This window comes from Syngnathoides biaculeatus, chromosome 5, assembly GCF_019802595.1.
Source record: "Syngnathoides biaculeatus isolate LvHL_M chromosome 5, ASM1980259v1, whole genome shotgun sequence".
Lineage (NCBI taxonomy): Eukaryota > Metazoa > Chordata > Actinopteri > Syngnathiformes > Syngnathidae > Syngnathoides > Syngnathoides biaculeatus.
In genome coordinates this window covers 33,237,147-33,258,861 of record NC_084644.1, presented here as the reverse complement: position 1 = coordinate 33,258,861, position 21,715 = coordinate 33,237,147, and the positions used below count along the sequence as shown (strand labels likewise).

At 41.6% G+C, this 21,715-nt stretch overlaps 1 protein-coding gene across 6 annotated transcripts in view; it reads right to left on the bottom strand.

Annotated features, from left to right (window-relative positions):
• The window catches only part of LOC133500475 (cytochrome b5 reductase 4), a 97,853-nt gene that overhangs the window by 58,649 nt on the left and 17,489 nt on the right, over positions 1-21,715 (bottom strand). For 3 of the 6 annotated variants that reach the window (XM_061819160.1, XM_061819164.1, XM_061819162.1), the window contains 3 exons: positions 16,175-16,297; positions 9,111-9,131; positions 3,867-4,007 (listed from right to left, as the gene is read on the bottom strand). In XM_061819160.1, coding sequence (XP_061675144.1) covers positions 3,867-4,007; positions 9,111-9,131; positions 16,175-16,297 — 285 coding nt within the window. The remainder of the gene's footprint in view (positions 1-3,866; positions 4,008-9,110; positions 9,132-16,174; positions 16,298-21,715) is intronic. The other 3 variants (XM_061819163.1, XM_061819165.1, XM_061819166.1) reach the window with 2 other exon arrangements.

Below are 21,715 nucleotides of genomic sequence, written 5' to 3'. Positions count from 1 at the left end.
ATTTAATGCAAAAAATGTTGAATTCAAACAGTACTAAATATTTATTTAAGATTGTAATATATGTTATCAACAGTATTAATAAAATGTGATGCCATCATTGAGCATTTATTTTAGTTGGTTGAGGGATTCTGTTCTGACAATTACAGGGACCAGGACAAGCGTGTCCTGTGGCTTGTACCAAGATGATATTACGGCTACATCAGCACATGCACATTGATTATTATTAATGATTTTTGTACAGACTGAAATTGGTGGTGCGCATTGGACATTGGTAGAAGGGTTTTCTAAATTTTTTAGGTCAACTTTGGGGGTGCTCATTACACTTCAGGATGCATTATACTCGAGAAATTACGGTATATTACCGCTGCATCAGTACATACGGTACATTTTTCAGGCATGTGATTTAAGTGAATGAAAAGACTGAAAAATAGCTGGGGTCTGGAGGCTACAAGTTAATGTCCAAGTTTTATAAATTGTATTATGAATTAAATATATCTAGTACATCTATAAATAAATCCTATTCTGTTTTCAAAATGTACACTATGATCGTTCATTATTTAGGTGCATAACTTTACCCAAAAAAAATTACAAATTCAACTAAGTAAACTACTTGAAGTGAAACTAAACTGAAATCAGATTTGCATTATGGCATGCAAGAGTGCTTTCATAGGATGTATATCGTATCCATTCAAAAATGTTTTAATTTCTTGTTTTTGTGGATTGAAACGCATGAACAACAATTATCAACGTCATGTTTTTGTTGTCAGTAAATAATACAGACATTTTTATAAGTATTTGCTTCTGAACTTTCACCGCTGAGTATGCACTGAGGTCAGATCAGTGTCATACATTGAAGCTACATGGCTCATTAAAGATTCAGATTACAGCATTTACATTCCCATCAGAATATTTTTAAAAACAATTTTGTGTTTTGCAAACCTACAATGAAAATGTCACCTATTAATAAATACAATGCCAACCAAACCAACCCAACTATTAACAATAAATCTGAAAGGTCGCTTCCAACTTTGTTTCTTTTTTGTAACCTACAATGATACGCCTGTCTGTTTTTCTTGGTGTAAAACAGAATTGTTGCTTGCAGAATATCTTGAGCAATGCATGTTGAAAGCTAAGAGTATACATAAGCAGCATGTCTAGCTCGTCTTTGCTCTACATTGCCTAGACTGTTTTGCTAACTAAAGTGGTGTTTGTAATTATGAGTGTACCCCTGTAAGAGTTGGAGGGGGGCGTAGAAGGATGTAGAAGTAGGCTGAGGAGCAGACCGTGTGGTTCCGTGTTAAAAAAAAAGACAAAACGTCAGGCTCTGGTTCAGTGCGCGGGATTGTTTTCATGTGCGCTGAGAATGTGCAACAAGTGTACAATTGCATTGGTCAAGACTACACAAAATAAGCGACATCTTTCAATATCTATTTATTTCTAATCGTAAGAAATTTTACGTGAGTGATTTTTTGTGCTCGACTATTTGTGAGTGGAATGGCGTGTATGGCATGCCCGTCAAATCACAGTGACTGCAAATGGCTTCATAAACTTCCTCTTATACAACAAGCGTTTTCATTTCAATCTACAGACGCATATCAGCTTTTCCACCTCACTTGCAAAAGTCGGATCGGAAAATGAATGAGTGTGGATTCTGGCACGGGTTATGGTCGGAATATTGCAGATAAATGTTTTTTTTTTTTAATCCATGTGATTTTAAAAACCGTAATTCCATCTATAAACGGAAAAATCACATCTGTTATTATTAAATATTGTTGTACAGACGATTTTTTGAAAAACAATACAAGTACAAACAGAAGTACAAACCTAGGAAAATGGGCAATACGCAATTCCCAATAATTTGAGCATATGGAAGGCAGCAAATTGGTGGTGCATATTGTACATTGGTAGAAGGTTTTTTTTTAGGTCAACTTTGGGGGTGCGCATGATACTTAAGGACACATTATACTCGAGATATTACGGTACTTATATTTTTCGGTAAAAACATCGAACAAGATGTGCATTTTATGGTACAGTTGAACATATATTAGATAGATCTAGATAAAATAATCTGTGCTCGAAAATTGACATTACATACATTTTAAAGTCCAAGTGACACCCAAATATACATTTTAAAATCGATATTGTTATAAAAACAACATAACATTATTCACTCCAATGTCTATATGAAAAAAAAAAGAGCTGAGAACCTGTCATTAATGCGCAAAGTTGTGGAAGTCTCACTCGACATCCTAGTGGCGGCTGTATTGCCTGCAACATCATTTGCAGATGTCACACTCGGTCAGTGGCCATTGAAAACACGCTGTGCCACCTGCTGTGGGACATGAATAAGAGAGTTTTTCAATTTTTCTGATGCCACTTGTGAGACTGAAGCTCTTTTAGAAGAAGAGAACATTTCAGAATCGAGTGGAGTGACCGGGGCCATATTACCCGATTGTCTCGAGCCATATTTAGATGATATGCAGATCACTTCGAACAACAGACACCCCGACAGACGGACGGACGAGGAACCCTATGATATATTCAAAATGACAGGTCTCAAATTGTTCAATTTCTTAACTCATTTACAAGTCTTGTGTATGTACCGTACTCAGGAGGACCCATACCGGGCAAAGTAACTACTTCAGGGGTGCCAAGACACCGGGGGTGGGGGGTGGGGTCCTCTCTCCTCCCCGGATGCGGGCAAACCACCTCTCCACTGCTGGATTCGGACAAGTACACGGACACCCCCGATATGGCCCGGATCTTTTGTTACATTCTGAAGGAAGGATTACGTCATCATATGCGGACGGATCTTTTTATTAATACTGCTGCTTTCGGACAAGTACATGGACACCACACTGCATTCCTGGAACATTTGCTGAAAAATAACATTTGTTCGAGCTTGGTGATTATATGTCAGTTGGCTAGTTAGCTCGTGTTACACGCTACTAAACTCTCTTTGTACTTCCGTTTTGTTATTGTTTTGTCTTGTATTGTATTGTGTGGGATTAAATTGTTTTAAACGCAATACAAGTGCTTTGTTATATTTTGCTGGTTTGACCAAGTGGATTTATTCTAAATTATTACGTAAAATATGCAATAAACTGTGTGACAAATTAGTCCCCCCCAACTATTTTTTTTTAATAGCTCTATACACACCTAGCCGTCATTTAGAACCCACAAAACTCTTGTCCTTTCCACCTGTGCAATCCATTATTCACAACGAACCGGGTCTTTTGGAAATGTGTGAATCCATCCTATCACTACTACTACTACTACTACTACTACTACTAAATTTATGTTTTAGGTGTCAGTGCCACTTTAATGATGCTCGATACCAAACTTCCAGGTCAGATTCAGTTCAGTAGTTTCTTTTTCAATTTGTATTTCTTAGTGTACTATTCAATTGTGGGAAAACATTTTTTGATTGCCAGTTAAAAATGAAAAGCATAAATGATACACTGATTGTAACCCTAAACGACGTGAATGCAGTGATAAATGTGTAGAGGCTGCATAATGCTTGTGTTTTGTAGGTGAGACACTTCACTCAAAGTAAAAAAAAAAAAAAAGGTAACTTACGTTGTATTATTTTCTTAGTATTACAGAAAGAGAAAAGCCAAAATAATTTCTTGATTCTGTTATGTCAATATTGTTCTGAGTATCTGTGACAGAATCAAAGTTCAATTTGTGGTTCTCAGGACCTGACTACAATATTCCTTTTGTCGTGGCATCAAAAAAAAAAGCTCAGATGTGAACAGCAATAAAGCTGGAGACAGAGAAGGATGAATGAGATGCACTAGTCAGCTTTTTTCCTTTACAATTTTAAACACTTTTGCCTTTGTGGAAAGGCCACAATTTTAGAGTACCTTGAATGATGGATTTGAGGTAGACGTGTCTCCCGACAGGCACATCCATGATGGTCCCACGAGGAAGTTGTAATTGAAATACATATGTGTTATGGTTCACCTCAGTCTTCGAGACCAACTCACAATCCCGAAAAAAAAGACCTGCAAAAAAAAAAAAAAGGTGTTTTATGTCCAATTTTAGTTTAAATGCTTTGGAAAATAAAAAACAAATTTGTCATGATACATTATTGGAGATGTGCATTCGATGACATGCTATTCAAGTCCAACTATGAACAGTGAATCCCTGCTATGTGTGGGTGACAGGGACCAAGCCTTGTCAGAAATCGCAACACCTTATCCATAAAGTTTAATAATTGACTATAAATGTCACAAAATTGTGGCAAACCACTACATTTATCTACATTAAGCTTTCTGACTCACTTCAACGTAGTTCTTGGGCACCAAAATGTGTTGCTACATTTACCATTGAAAAACTAACATTCACTTTAGTGATTAGTGAATATTCAAAGGAACACACGCACACACACACACACACACACACACACACACACACACACACACACACACACACACACACACACACACACACACACACATAAAGACGCCGAGATCGACGGATATCATCAGTGTGCCTGCCTGCCTGCCATCCATTTTCTGCTCCTTAACTAAGGTCGGTCGAGAGGGCAGTAGCTTTAGGAGGCATGGTTCTCAGGACCTGACGACATTTTTCCTTTTGTCGTGGCATAAAAAAAAATGCTCACATGTGAACAGCAATAAAGCTGGAGACAGAGAAGGATGAATGAGATGGTCAGTTCCACTTCATCCAGCTCTTCTGGGAGGATCTTTACCACAATGGACCTATGCTAAGTCCACATCACTGCAGACACTGCACCAATCCGCCTCTTGATCTCCTGTTACATCCTTCTCTCCCTCGTGAACAAGATCCCAAGATACGTGAACTCCTCCAAGTGGGGCAGGATCTCAGCCCTTTTACACTTGGCTCCGAACCGCTCCAGTGAATTGGTAACATGGCTTGATGAAGCCACATCCTGTGCAAAAATCAGGGATGCAATACTGAGGCTACTAAACCGGAAGTTTAAAAAAAAAAAAAAAAACCTTCGGCTGAACCTAGAAATAAAATAAAAGCTATGACCAAAATCAGTGACAAAAGGCACCTTAGGTGGAGTTCAACTCTCACTGGAAACGAATCCGACTTATTGCTGGCAATGCGGACCAAACTCTGACACCGGTCGTACAGGGACCAAACAACCTGTAACAGGGGGTCAGAATCGCATACTCCCAAAGAATCCCCCACAGGACTCCCTGAGGGACATGGTCGAATGCATTCTCCAAGTCAACAAAACACATGTAGACTGGTAGCGCTGGTTCACTTTTCCACAGCCAGGACGAAAACCACAGAGCTCCTCCTGAATCTAATATTCGACTTGCCGATGGACCCTCCTCTCCAGCACCCCTGAATAGACCTTACCAGGGAGGCTGAGGAGTGCGATCCCCCTATAGAGCTCGTGCACCTACGTCACCGACGTCACGTGACAGGCTATAGTGCCAGTCAAGCAAAGCATTGCGCAATGCTAAGTTGGTTGGAGATGACACAAAAATACGTCTTGAGTTGCCCCGAGTTTTGTCCGATACAGTTAAACATTTAGAAGGTGATAATAAACGAAGGTATGTGGGAAAATGAGAGACACTTGGCATAGCGGACACATATTTAATGCCGAGGTTAATGTTCACCGATCAGAAATTGGACTGTTAACCCGCTTCCGCTTGTCTTGGACAACTGGATCTACACATGTATCTGGTGAGTAACTTCTCGAGATCTACACGTAAGAGTTTGAAAGCGTAGAAAAGTCTGGACGCATACAAATACTTCGTTGCTGAATCTGTTCTCAACGGGGAGACGGTGACAGCAGAATTCATTGTTCCATCAATCACAGCAAGTTGTCCTGGTCCTGAGGCAGCAAAAAGGCCCCAGACAATCACACTGGCACCACCATGATGCGTTTTTTTTTTTTTTAAATCAAATGCTATGCCATTTTTACACCGGATGCAATGGACTGCACATCTTCCAAAACATTCCCTTTTTTATTTTTCAGTTCACAGAATGCTTTTCCAAAAGTTTTGAGGCTCATCAAGGGGTTTATTTGACAAATATGAGATGAGCCTTTGTACTCTTTGCTGACAGTGCAGGTTTATCCCTGGAAACTTTCCCTTGGATGCTATTTTTGGCCAGTGCCTTTCTTATCGTAGAGTCATGATCACTGACCTTATCTGAGGCCAAGCGAGGCCTGCAGGTCTTAAGATATTGTTAGAGGTTTTTTGTGACCTCCTGGATGAGTCATCTTAAATCTTAAGAGTAATTTTAGTTGGTCGTGCAATCCTGGGAATGTTTGTAGCTGTTCCCAGTTTTCTCCATGTGTGCATAATGGCCCTGAAAACAGTTTGTGGAGCCCCAAAGCCTTGGACATGGCTTTGTAACCTTTTCCAAGGTGATGATTTCAATCACTTTTTTTTCCTCATTTCTTCCTGAAAATCTTTGGATCGTGGCCTGATGTATTAATTCTTTTGTTTTTGTAGCCAACTTCACATTCTGACAGATTCTATTTCACTGATTTCTTGATTTAACAAGTATCGTGGTAATCAGGTTTGGGTGTGGCTCGTGAAGCTCTTCACAAAGTGTCAGAAAGGTTTGCATTTTCTTTTTTTTAAGTGTGAGAACTTGCGTAGGTGGATGACGCAATGCTGTTTTTTTTTTGTCCCACAGTACCATTGAGAGGTTAAGCCAAAAAGTCAACTCTTTGTCTCATTAGATCAGAGAATATTATTTCTCACCATCATGGAGTCCTTCAGGAATTATTGAGCAAATGCCCTTTGGGCTTTCATGTGTTTTGCACTGAGTAAAGGCTTCCCTTCTCACTCTGGCTTAAAGTCCTGACTCACGGATGACTGCAGTGATGGTTTACTTTCGAGACTTTTCTCCCATCTCCCGAGTGCATCTCTGGAGCTCAGCTACAACAATCTTTGGGTTCTTCTTGACCTCCCTCACCAAGGCTCTTCTCCCCCGGCACTGTTAACCTGCAGGGCATCGATGGAAATTCAGCTACTGTGGGTCGAAGACAAAGAAGAGAAGGATAGCGAATTCGTTGGCAAAGGAAGATGAGGAATGCACAGAGCCTACAACTGAGTGTAGGGACTTTGAATGTTGGGACGATGACAGGAAAAGCTCAAGAGTTGGTTGAAATGATGATTAGGAGAAACATTGATATATTGTGCATCCAAGAGACCAGGTGGAAAGGTAGTAAATGTAGAAGTTTAGAAGCATGGTTTAAATTATGTTACCATGTAGTAGTTTGGAAGAGAAATGTAGGAGAGGTTATTTTAAAGGAAGAGCTGGCTAAGAATGTCTGAGGTGAAAAGAGTATCAGATCAAGTGATGAGGCTGAAATTTGAAATTGAGGGTGTTGTGTATAATGTCATTAGCGGCAAGGTCCCATAGGTAGGATGTGACCTCGAGTTGAAAGACAAATTCTGGAAAAAACTAGATCAAGTAGTTCTGAGCATGCCGAACAGAGAGAGAGAGTTGTGATTGGTATAGATGGTAGTGGATATGTTGGTAAATGAAACAGGGGCGAGGAAGAAGTGATGGGTAAGTACGGCATCCAGGAAAGGAACTTTGAGGGACGGATGGTGGTGGACTTTGCAAAAAGAATGGAAATGTCAGTAGCGAACACTTTTTTGTAGAAGAGGCAGGAACATAACAGTGACCTCTAAGAGCAGAGGTAGAAGCACGCAGGTGGATTATATTTTACACAGACAATGTAATTGATGGAGGTTACTGACTGTAAAGTAGTGGTAGGGCAGAGTGTAGCTTGACAGCATAGGATGGTTGTGTGATGACTCTGGTGGTGGTAGCAAGATTAAGAAGACATAGGTAGAGCAGAGAATCATGTGGAGGAATCTCAGAAAGAAAGAATGTTGTGTGGGCTTTCGGAAAGGTTAGACAGGCTCGCGATGGACAGGAGGAGCTCCCGGAAGACGAGATGACTACAGGTGATCAGAGAGACAGGCAGGAAATACCAGGAAGTACCTTAGGTGTCTTCTGGTAGGAAGGGAGAGATGGGACACTTTGAGGTGTAACCCCAAAATATAGGAAGTCATGCAATGAAAGGGAGCAACTGTATGGTTTCATGCTAAGAAAAAGTACCACAGATGCATTATTTACCTTGAGAATGCTCGTGAAAAAGTACAGAAAAGGTCAGAAAGAGCTACATTTTGTCTTTGTGGATCTAGAGAAATCCTATGACAGAATACCAAGAGAAGAACTCTGGTACTGCATGGGGAAGCCTGGTGTGGCAGAGAAATATGTCAGAATAGTACAGAACATGTATGAGGGCAGCCGAACAATGGTGACGTGTGACTTTGGGTGTGTCTTTATGCACATGGGACAGGGCGACTGTACTGTATTAAGGAGAGGATAACCACGGCCATGTATTGTGAGATTTTGGGGAAGAACCTCTTTCCCTCAGTCAGAGCATTGAAGATGGGTCATGGCCGGGTCTTTCAACATGACAATGACCCGAAGCACACAACCAGGAAAACTAAGGAGTGGTTCAGTAAGAAGAAGATCAGGGTCCTAGCGTGGCCTAGCCAGTCTCCAGACCTAAACACAATAGAAAATCTTTGGAGAGAGCTGGAACTCTGTGTTTTATCAGGGACAGCCCAGAAACTTGTCGGATCTAAAAAAGATCTGAGTGGAGGACTGTGCCAAAATCCCTCCTGTAGTGTGTCCAAACCTGGCGAACAACTAAAACGTTTGACTTCTGTAATTGCAAACAAAGGCTGCAGTAGCAAATATTAACATTGTTTTTCTCAGGTGTTCAAAATAGTTTTTTGAGCTGTATTACACAAATCATTTTAAAAAATGATACAATGTGATTTCTGGATTTTTCTTTTTACATTATCTCTCTCACAGTGGACATGCACCTACAATGAAAATTTCAGACCTCTCCATGATTTCTAAGTGGAAGAACTTGCAATATAGCAGGGTGTTCAAAAATGTGTTTTCTTTACTGTACTTTTAAATTTGTGAAAACATGAATATTGGGGATATCCAGTTCTTGGTAACTGTACATTCAATTTTTTCCATTTAGGGTTAGGGTTCGGTACATCCATTTTCCAAGACATTTATCCCATCAAATTTGTGGTTTTGTCGCTGTTGTGCCATACCTTCTCCACTTGATGTCTTCACTGTGTTCCATGGTATATCCAACAAGGACATAGTGGGGGGAGAGAAGTCAAATGACTCAAGTTGCTAATTTTAAGACTTGCGTTTTTCTTGACTTTAGACTTCGAAGCCAAGAGAATGAACAACATGATTTGACAAGTCATTTTCTTTACAGTGGAAAATTAGCATTTTAATTCAGACAGTATGCCTTTTCAATTTTTTAATGAACATTTTGGGGGGTTCATTCACATCGACCTGGCAACACAGTCTGCAGCGTTGCGCATTTTCCAGTGTGAAGTAGCCATCTGTATGAACAACAATGGAAGCAGCTCCAAAGAAAAAAATATAAATAAAAATTATAGGCATGCAAAACTCTTTTCTCACTCTAGCATTTACTAATGAGGCCAAGCGGTGTGCACTTGAGAGTAGAAAATAGCATCTAAAATATAATGCCAACCGCTGAATGGAGAAAATGTTAAGGCGTGTTGCTAGCAGTGAGTTGTGGAGACTGGGGGGAAAAAAAGCATGGACACTTTTGCAAATAGAGACCATAGAACATGATATTTTAACTTGAAAATTGTCAATCATCCAGAGTCAGCGCTTCTAAATAAACAAGATGAACTGAGTTTATTTAAAGTAGGACACAGGAGGAATGCAGATTTTTATCATGAAACAGACTTTTTTTGACAATTAATCATAAATCGCATTCATTCTCCATTAGTTGAGGAGGTAGGTAGTAGGTACACATCTAATTATTAAATCCCACAAGAAAGTATCCACGTCCTTCCACGTTTTTGACATTGTAATGTTAGACTTATTCTATAGCTGATTTGAGATGTTAAAAAAAAATCCACATAATATATCCGTTAAAAGTAAAAAAATATTTTCATACTTTGGTGTAAATTTATTTTTAAAAATTACATTCAAAAATAGGTACAGTAGTGTTCAAAATAAAAGCAGTCCAATGTGAAAAGCCAAATTAATTAAGTTAGAAGTTACCAGATGGTGCAGTAGAGTCTCAGAAAACCAACAAGACCCAAGATTCATGTTATACACACTCTTAAAGCTGTGCAATTGGGCAATTTGTTGAAGGGGTGTGTTTAAAAAAAAGTGACATTCAATCAGTGATGTCATCAATTTTGTGAAAAACAGGTGTGCATCAGGTGGCCCTATTTCAGGATGAAGCCAGCATCTGTTGAACATGCATTCCTCCTTGAAAGCCTGAGGAAAATGGGTCGTTCACGTTTGATTGGAGAGGGAAAACCTTATAAAGAGGTATAAAAAAATTATAGGCTGTTCAGCTAAAAAGATCTGATTCCTTAAAATGGAGAGCAAAACCAGAGACACGTGGCAGAAAATCAAAACCAACCATCAAAATAGAATAACTGGACTAGTAAAGGCTCAGCCAATGATCAGGTCCAGGACGATCAAAGAATCTGGAGTTACCAGTGAGAAGACATCTGTGTAAATCTAATATATTTACAAGAATCCCCAACAAAGTCCCTCTGTTACAAAAAAGGCATGTGCAGAAGAGGTTACAATTTGCCAAAGAACACATCACCTGGCCGAAAGAGAAATGGAGGAACATTTTGTGGACGGATGCAAGACATCACTATACTTGAAGAGGTCATGTTTTCTTATGATGATTTCAACAAGACAATGACCCCAAACACACTAGTAAACATGCAAAGTCTTGGTTCCAAACCAACAAAAGGTAATTTCATGTACTGGGCAGCCCAATCCCCGGAGTTTAATCCAATCGAGAATTTGTGGGGTGACATTAAAATGCTGATTCTGAAGTAAAAACCCAGAAATAAACATGAATTGTGGAATATCGTTAAAGAATCTTTGAGTGGAATAACAGCTGAAAGGTGCCACAAGTTGGTTGACCCCATATCACACAGATGTGAAGCAGTTATAAAAAAAAAAGTCATCATACAACTAAATGTATCATGTAGGACTAATGTTAATAGCCCTCTATTCATGCATATTTCGGCTCTGATGAGGGTCTGTGGGATGTTTAAATAAGTGATGGCACCCTACGGGTTATCGAGTGGCCTTCCTTCCGTCATAAAGTGTTTCGCTGATAGGCCCACGACACACTCGAGAGGGTTAAGCAGTGAATCCCAGCATCCCAGATTGAACCCCTTAGGTGCCATCAATTTTCCTGAAGCCCCAATTGGGGTCTTTCCTCTTTATCCACTGCCACTGGCTGGCCTTGTCCACCGTCTTGGAGAGATCTCTGACTCCCTTCCCTCGGACTCCCATCTCTCTGAATAGCCTGGATGTTGACGAGCCTATAAACCCTCTGCAGCCAACTTCCACCAGGCGTACCTCTGCTCTCCAGCCTTGTTGTTCCTCCTTGGCCGCAAGTCCTGCATACCTCAGCCACTTCGGCTCATACGCCTCCTCGACTGCGCCCCCCCAGGGCACTGTGAGCTCGATGATGTAGAGGAGCTTGAGAGAGGCAGACCAAAGCACGAGATCTGGTCGTAGCGTGGTAGTTGCAATCTCAGATGGAAAGGAGAGCTTCTTGTCCAGGTCTGCCGGCAGCTTCCTGTCTCGTGCACTGCCCAGCTGTCCGCTGTCTGGTGGCTTGTTGGTGTAGCCAGTTTGACTCTACCCCTCGCGAACAAAGAGCCTTGGTTGCCAGTTGGCTGACAAGGGTGGGAGGACGTTCACCCTCATCCGCTTGCTCTCCAGAATACCAGCGAGACACTTCAGCACTTGGTTGTGCCGCCAGGTCTAACGGCCTTGAGTAACACTGGTCTTGCAACGAACCAGGACGTGCTTCAGTGTTGAAGGATTTGGGCATAAGAGGCACTTGGGATCTTTGGCATACCACTGGTTTAGATTGTTGGAAGAAGGCAAGACATCATATACAGCTCTGATGGTAAAGCTTGCCCTGAATGGCTCCATCTTCCAAAGCTCTTTCCAGGTGATCTTCTTTGCCTCCAATCCTTCCCAGGCAAACCACTGCCCTTGCTTGGCCTGCGACACAGCTTGGACGCACCTTTGTGCTTCCTCTTCTCGACGTATCTCCTGGAACACCAGCTTGCGCCGCTCAGCAGTAGTGGCCTTGCTCCATACTGGTCTACTGGCCACCGAGCCTAAGGCAACGCCTCGCCTGCTGCACTCGCCCAACGATGTCCTTGTGTCTGAGTACTGCCTTTTCCTGTTCAGTTGCAGCCAGCGGTGACCAATTCCTCCCAGTGGCCAGGATGGGGGTAGTTCAATGATTCAAGGATTGGTAAATCCAAGAAACAAAAAAGTCTGTCGAAAATAGTTTTCATTTTGTAAAGTCAATGGCAGACTGCTATTTTTTTTTTCTTACTTTATTTTTTTTCCCCCAAGCACACCTATTTCAAGAAATTCACAGCCACTTCACTCAGCTGCGAAACGCTCCAGTCGGGTTGAGATCATAGCTTGATGAAGCCAATTGAACTACAGCATCTGAAGAAAGAAAAGATGCAATACTGAGGCCACCAAACTGGACCCCCTCCAAACCTCTGCTGCACCTCGAGATTCTGTCCATAAAAGTTTTGAACAAACTCAGTGACAAAAGGCAGACTTGGGGGAGTCAACTCTCACCAGAAACAAGTACGACTTACTGCCGGCAATGCGGAATGCAGACCAAACTCTGACACCGGTTGTACAGGGACCAAAAAAACCATCCAGCCTTTCCAGCTGTGTGGAGTTGTACAATTTTGTCTCTGGTGTCTTTGGACATGGTCTTGGCCATGTTACAAGTTTGAGTCTTACTGACTGTATGGGGTGGACAGATGTCTTTATGCAGCTAACGACCTCACATAGGGTGCATCTGATTCAGGATAATACATGGAGTGGATGTGGACTTTTAAAGACGGACTAACAGGTCTTTGAGGGTCAGAATTCTAGCTGATAGACAGGTGTTCAAATACTTATTTGCACCTGTATCGCACAAATCATTAAAAAAAAAAAATCATACATTGTGATTTATAGATTTTTCTTTTTAGATTATCTCTGTCACCTCACCCTCTTTCTCACAGTGGACATGCACCCACGATGAAAAAAATCAGATCCATGATTTCTAAGAGGGAGAACTTGCAATATAGCAAGGTGTTCAAATACTTATTTTCTTCACTGTATATATATCCACAGCTGGTCTATCATGAGGATATTGGCAACTCTAAGGCAGTCTACAGTGCAAAAAAACTATGGGAAACTTATTTGATTGATGAGTGCCAATGTGGAAGTCTAACTTGTCGTCTCGCACACGAAAGAGTTAATAAATACTCAATTGTTGATGCACCAACATCGCAACATTTAGACCATTGTAATGTTGGAGTGATAAATTACATTTTAACAGAAGTGGGGAAGTGTTTTTCCCTTAACACTTGTGATTTATCCAAAGGTGGTTCCAACTGCCGAGGCACAACCTCAGGCCGATGCACCAGAATATTTTTCCAGAATATTCACATGTACATGTGTGCGTGGATGGTAGCTGTGTGGAATGGATCTATCTGAAAGTGCTGACAGAATATGAAAGTCTATGACAACAGCGAGCTGTACCTCACCCCGGAAAAGATTCTGTATGATTCACGGAAACTGCCCATTTTGAGTTCGAAACCGTGATTTTAGACAAAAGGCGAACATGTAAGATTACTGGCTGGCTGAAGTTTGAAGAGGATCTCGAAAAAATGTACAAATTGGAGACCCTAAATTGCCCCTCGGTGTGATTGTGAGTGTGGCTGTTTATCTCGATGAGCCCTGCAATTGGCTGGCAACCAGTTCAGGGTATACCCGAATAATTCACAATTAAAAATAATGTCTAATTTTCAGTGATTAATTTATCATGTTTTAATGATTACATTTGCCAGATTCAACTTATTTCTTAGACTGTGGATTTTTCTTTCATTAACAGGGGCGTACCAATGCTTTTGTCCACGTGGGTAGCTTGTGCTATAGGATGTGACAACAGAAATGTTTGGAAATGCCTCCAAGAATAGCTGAACTACATTTGGAGTAAATCAGAGGCACTTCAAACTTTTTTTTTCCAAGCGATAACAGTTTTTGGTCACATATTTGCTGTATCTTAGTGTTGTGTTTGTGACAAATTTTATTTTTAAGCAATAATATTGATTGTGTAGTTACAATACCACCTCAGTGTAGTGGCCAAGGGAAGGCTTCCTACGCGGCGCCCAAGAGGTGGTAACGCCGTGGGCCCTTCTTTCCTTTATGGATCCACCGAGAGGATTCAGCTCCTATTTGGGAGCGCTTTTATCCATATTGGAACACATCAGGAGGAATCAACCACAAATAAGGCAAAGGAGGGGCCCATAGAGTCTTTAAATTCATTCACCTGTTGCATTGCAACATGATGATCGTAAACACGATCCTTGAAGTATGCATAGCCGTGCTCTTCCAAAAAAAGCCATGTTAAAAACGTGCACCCGCCATCTAGGAAACTCTTTCACCTTGTACCAGCGAGCAGCACCATAGCCGTGGAGGAAGCTATCGTTGGGGCACTACACTAAAAAAGGTATTGTAACTACATAATATTATTGCTTAAGCAAAAGTTATCACAAACACAACACTAAGATACAGTACATATGCGAGAGGGTCAATGGAATGGACGAGACAACGTCCACAACAAGGAAATGGGTGGGACAAAGGAAGTTGCTGTGTGAGGCTTCGATGATGCGCGACCAATCAGCTCACGGCATAAACCAACTCCTGCTCTTAGATTTTAGCACCTCTTCATAACGTTTCCCCTCTCCAATCAAACTTAATCACAACATGTTAGGATGACTTTTTTTATATCACACATCATGATCAGGATCATGCGATCCACCAAAACTATCTTCGCGTTCAACGCATAGAGCACCCCCGATCCAGACCAATGGTGAGTGTGGTAAGGAAGTGAAGAAACTGGTCCAAAGAGGCTGGAACAGCTGGCACAAGGTGTCAGGTGTGTTTTGTGACAGAAGAGTATCTGCTAGGATGAAGACCTAAGTTCATAAAACACTGGTGAGGTCAGCCATGATGACTGAATATGATTAGAAATGAGCTCATTATAGGGAGGGCCAAAGTTGGATGAGACAAAGTTTGAGAGAGTAGACTTTGACGTTTTGGACACACCCAGAGGGGGGAGAGTGAATATGGTATATTGGTAGAAGGGTGATCAGTATGGAGCTGCCAGGCAAAATGGCGAGAGGAAGCTCAAAGAGAAGGTTGATGGATGTTGTAAGGAAGCCATGCGGGCTAATGGTGCTCAAGAGAAAGAGCCAGGAGATAAGCTTACATGGAAAAACATGGCACGCTGTGGCGACCCCTAAGGGGACATGTTGAAAGAATGGAAAAGAAGAGGACAGTGGCGGCACAATGGGCGCAAGGTTAGCACATCTGCCTCACAGTTCTGAAGACCAGAGGTTGAATCTGGCCTCGCCTGTGTGGAGTTTGCATGTTTTCCCCGTCTTTGCCTGTGTGGGTTTTCTACGGGTACTTCGATTTCGGCCCACATTCCCAAAACATGCATGGAAGATTAAATGAAGACTCTAGACTGCCCATAAGTGTGAATGTGACTGAATGGCTGTTTACATGAGCCCTGAGATTGGCTGGAGACCAGTTCAGGGTTTAACCCCCGCCTCTTGCCCAAAGATAACTAACCCCTAGTGGTATACAAAAATGTATACAGAAAATAGTTCAGAGAATCACTCAGCTCAGTTTTTTTTTTTTTAGTTTCCTTATGTAAACAATTTTTTATTAAAGATAAACAAGGTATGTTACATTAAAGGCGGAAATTCATTTGAAATGTTTTAAATGGGTCTCTTTTTTTTCACAAAACGTGGCATTTGAAGGAGGAGTGGGCAGACTTTTTTTAATATCGAATGTAGGGTTCATTGAAGACTAAAATGTCCATAGGTACGAATGATTGCTTGTATCATACGATTGAATAATGACCTGTCCAGGATCTACCTTGCTTCCGACCTAAAGTTTGCTGGGTTTAACTCCAGTTGAACCATCACCCTAATGAGTACAAGTGGTATTGAAAATGGATGAAAGGTTCGACAAACTTCGGACTCACCTCTGTCTTTTTTGCTTAAAAATGTATCATGGAAATCCAAAGGCTGACCTAAGCTTGACCATTTTCCTTCTGCCTGCTTGTGGATGGTCACTTGCATCTTTCCCACAGCGAATGGAGTGTGAACTGTTGACAGAAATGGCAGCATAGAGTATGGTAAAAAAAAAAGCAAACCATAAATTAGACTTATGGCACATATGGCTGCTGATATATTTTCGTCTTCTGCGATTTACAATGCATAACAAAAATGATGTCAAATTGAAGGGGACACAGGCATCCAGTTCAAATTATAAAGTGCCACTGACACAAAAAACATTAAATTGAGTATGTTGTTAAACAGAAAAAAGAAAACAGCCAAAATGGAACCATCAGTTTGTTCTCAACACGTCAGAATGTTGCCGTATGTTGATTTTTTTACTCTCTCGCCATGAAAAATCTGTGGACTGTATGAGGTTGAAGAAGAAGCCGAAAGAGACGTATTTTGCAGACAACTTTAGCTGCAGGGTCAAGTGTATTTACCTCGTGTGCAAGCGAGAAATTAGCTGTTTTGTTCTGTGTTTTTGCCAAAATGCCGGCGTGTTGTGTTGCTGGAATTTGCTCTCATATTCAGGAGGAAGGATTCACTCTTTCACACGTTTCCAAAAGACATGATTCATCGTGAAAATTGAATTCCACAGGTGCAAAGGACAAGAGCTTTGTGGTTTACAAAAGACAGGTAGGTGTGTATAGAACTAGTAAAAAAAAAAAAGAGGTGTGGGGACTAATTTATCTCACAGTTCATGGCATATGTTACGTGTGAATTTAGAAGAAATCCCCTTGGGTCAAACCAGCAAAATATAACGTAGCATTTGTACTGTGTTTAAGGCAATTTAATCACACACACAATACAACACAAAACAAACTAGGAGTAAAAAATTAAGATGCATGTAACACGAGCTAACTAACCAAATGACGTATAGTCATCATAGTCGAACAAATGTTCCAAATAGGCGAATGTGATTTCCAGTGAACGTTCCGGAAATGTGTAAAAGACGGAAGGCAGTGTCCCTCATCCTTCCCGTTTGTGTCTGTCGGGGAGTCTGTTGTTTGTGGAGATGTGATGCGCATATTGTCTGAATATGCCTCGAAAAGATTTGGTAAAATATGGCCCTGGTCGCTTCACTCGCTTCGGGGATGTATGTTTTCTTCCTCAAAAAGAGCTTCAGCCTCAGAAGGGGCGTCAGAAAAATCCGAAAATTGCTCTCGTTCATCGGCCATTGCATTTGGCACAGCGTGTTTTCAAAGCCAGGGATACAGTGTGATGCCTGCACATGACGTCACAGACAAATATGGCCACCACTGGGATGTTTGTTGTGTCGAGTGAGACTTGCGCAACTGTGCTTTTATAAAACGCACTCAGCTCACTTTATCCGACTGGTATTATCATCAAAGTGATTATTATTGTGTGTAGTTCTGATCACAATATTCTTTTCCTTTCCACTTGTCTCGTGAGGGATCGCCACAGCGTGTCATCTTTGTCCATCTAAGCCTATCTCGTGCATCTTCTCTAACACCCACTGTCCTCATGTCCTCCCTCACAACACCCAGTCTTTTTTGTTCTCCCTCTCGCTCTTTTGCCTGGCAGCCGCATCCTCAGCACCCTTCTACCAATATACTCACTCTCTCGCCTCTGAACATGTCCTAACCATCTAAGTCTGCTCTCTCCAACCTTCTTTCCAAAACATCCAACTTTGGCTGTTCTTCTCATGAGCTCATTTCTAATCCTATCCAACCTGTTCACTCCAAGCTTCATTTCTGCTACCTCCAGTTCTGCTTCCTGTTGTTTCTTCAGTGCCACAGTCTCTAATTTGTACATCACGGCCGGCCTCACCACTGTTTTATAAACTTTGCCATTCATTCTAGCAGAGACTCTTCTGTCTTTCAGTCGGATACAGTAAAGAAAATGAGTATTTGAACACCATGCTATATTGCAAGTTCTGCCACTTAGAAATCATGGATCTGATTTTTTCATTGTAGGTGCATGTCCACTGTGAGAGAGAGGGTTAGGTGACAGAGATAATCTAAAAAGAAAAATCCAGAAATCACAATGTATGATTTTTTTTTTTTTTTTTAGGGTTAGAGTTAGCCCTAACCCTGGAGCTTCATTCACTCTTGCTTCTCCGCCCCTCACATTCATTCACATATATTCTGTTTTACTTTGGCTGATCTTCATTCCTCTCCTTTACAGTGCGTGCCTCCATCTTTCTAATTGTTCCTCCGCCTACTCTCAGCTTTCACTGCATATCACAATATCATCTGCGAACATCATGGTCCAAGGGGATTCCAGTCTAACCTCATCTGTCAGCCTATCCATTACTACCGCAAACAAGAAGGGGCTCAGCGCGGTTCCCTGATGCAGTCCCACCTCCACCTTAAATTCTTCTGACACACCGACACACCTCACTGCTGTTCTGCTGCCCTCATTCATGTCCTGTAGTATCCTAAAATATTTCTCCGCCACACCAGACTTGCGCATGCAGTACAACAGTTCCTCTCTTGGTACTCTATCATAGGCTTTCTCGAGGGCTACAAAGACACAATGTAGCTCCTTCTGACCTTCTCTGTACTTTTCCACAAGCGTCCTCAAGGCAAATAATGCATCTGAGGTACTGTTTCGAGGCATTAAAACATACTGTTGCTCGCAGATACTTACTTCTGTCCTGAGTCTAGCCTCGACAACTTTTTCGCAAAACTTCATTGTGTGGCCCATCATCTTTATTCCTCTGTAGTTTCCACAGTTCTGAACATCACCATTGTTTTTAAAAATGGGGAGTAGCACACTTTTCCTCTATTCTTCTGACATCTTCTCTCTTGCTAGTATTCTATTTAATAAGTTGGTCAAAAACGCCACAGCCACCTCTCCAAATTGCTTCCATACCTCCACTGGTATGTCATCAGGACCAACTGTCTTTCCATTTTTCATTCTGTTTAGTGCCTTTCTAACTTCCCCCTTCCTAATCATTGCCACATCCTGGTCATTCACGTTTGACTCTTCTACTCTACCGCCTCTCCCATTCTCTTCATTCATTAACATCTCAAAGTACTCTTTCCATCTACTTCGCACAATACTGGTACCAGTGGACATATTTCCATCGCTATCCTTAATCATCTTTACTTGCTGCACATCCATCCCATAGCTACTGCTTTGTCTGGCCAACCAGGAGAGATCTTTTCCTCCCTCTTTCGGATCCAACCTGGTGTACATGTCATCAAATGCCTCTTGATAATCCTTCATCACCTCTACCTTTGCTCTACGTCTCAATGTATTCCTTCTGCCTCTCCTCAGTCCTCTCCATGTCCCACTTTTTCACTAATCTCTTTCCTTGGATGATTTCCTGTATTTTGGGGTTCTACCACCAAGTGTCCTTCTCCCCTTTCCACCCAGAAGGCACCCAAAGAACTCTCCTGCCTGCCTCTCTGAGTACCTTGGCAGTAGTATTCCAGTCTTTGGTGAGCTCTTCCTGTCCATCTCGAGCAGAGATGGCCAGAATGTTTTACCCCAAGATCTAGTTTTCAAGCAGCCAGGCTCTTGCGAGCTACCGATGATGGGGGGGTGGGGGTATGATGATGAAGCTCCCAAACCGTTTTAAAGTTAATGTTATGTTGCCTCCTATATTTGAAATACAGAATTAGCTTTTTGTGCACTGTATTGTCTGTGCTTTCATCCTGGATCAGGCTGTGCCAAGGTGGAATTTTAAAATTACTTACGATCTCATCCTGCACTTTCTACTTTGGCTTTAGACCCGATCTTTCCCACTCAGAAAAGAGAAAATCTCGTCCATTATAAATCACAATGATGGGCTGCGTAAGTACTGTAACATTTGTAATTATGAGTTTACATCTTTAAGAGGGGGGGTGGGTGGTTATAAGGTAAACTCGGAAAGGAGAGTACGGCGCAGCAGCGGCCGTTGTTAGAGAAAGTTCCGTGTGCTGCCTAAAACAAACTGGTGGCTTCTTTTCATATTTTACAGTATGTATGTGAATTGTCCCATTGGATGTAACAACCAGTCATCCCTCACTCATTGAATCACATTCCAAAATGCCACAAACTGAATAGCTGTATGTTATACTTGCAATTTGCATTGGATTATTATTTTTTTTTGAGCGCAACACAGAATATCTGCGAAGATACTGCATCAGCGGTGCACAAATTGGAGGGACCATTGGCAAACTTTTTTTTTTTGAGCACCCCCGATCTACCTCTTTCCGAAAGGCCACACAACATTGTTCCTTCCTCAAATTTCACTACCTGATTCTCTGCTTTACCTTTGTCTTCTTAATCTTCCTACCCACTACCAGAGTCATCCTAAACGCCACCATCCTGTGCTGTCTAGCTACACTCTCTCCCACCACAACCTTACAATCAATAATCTCCTTCAGATTACATAATCTGCACAAAACATAATCTCCCTGCGTGCTCCCATCTCAGCTCTTGTAGGTCACTCTATGTTCCTGTCTTTTCTGGAAATAAGTGTTCACCACTGCCAATTCCATCCTTTTTTTAAAGTCCACCACCAACTGACCCTCAAAGTTCCTTTGCTGAATGCTGTACTTATCCATCACTTCTTCATCGCCCATGTTTCCTTTGCCAACATGTCCATTGAAAACTGCACCATCAAAAAACTCTCTTGGATCCTCAGGACTACTTCGTCTAGTTCCTTCCAAAATTTCTCTTTCAACTCAAGGTCACATCCTAGTTGTGGGCCATTGCTGCTAATCAGATTATACACAATACCCTCAATTTCAAATTCCAGTCTCATCACTCAATCTGATACTCTTTTCACCTCTAAGAAATTCTTCGACAGCTCTTCCTTTAAAATAACCCCTACTCCATTTCTCTTCCCATTTACTCCATGGTAATATGATTTAAAGCCTACTCCTAATCTTCGAGCCTTACTCCCTTTCCATTTGCCCTCTTGGATGCACAATACATCAACCTTTCTCCTAATCATCATATCAACTTACTCTTGAGCTTTTCCTGTCATAATCCCAACATTCAAAGTCCTTAACAGTTGTCGGGATTCTGCATGCCTCTTCTTCTGCCGACTCAGTCGCTTTCCTCCTCTTTTTTCTGAATTTCTACCTACGCCTTGCAGATTAACAGTGCTGGGGGCGAGCGCAGTTAGCAAGGGCCATGACCTTGCCGTTATGGAAGTCGTTTGATGAACGCCCATATATGTTTGGCATAGTTTTACACCGGAAGACATTCCTGCTGCAACAGTCTGCATTTATCCGGGCTTGGGACCAGCCTACAGGACGTACAGGAATTGTGCCCCGCTTCGGACTGCAGATAGTTAAAAGCTTAAGTGTCGTCAAACGGGTGATTTTTGGTATATTATTAATGAAAAACCCACAGCCAATATGGTCCCATTTGTTTTTTCACCACAAAACATGATTTTGACGTATACAGCTTTTTGTAAATCTCGCCATGAAAATCCTCTCGAGGGTTTGTTTTTGAGAAGAAGCAGGAAGTGACGTGAAGGACAGAGGCGCCCCCAAGGGGAC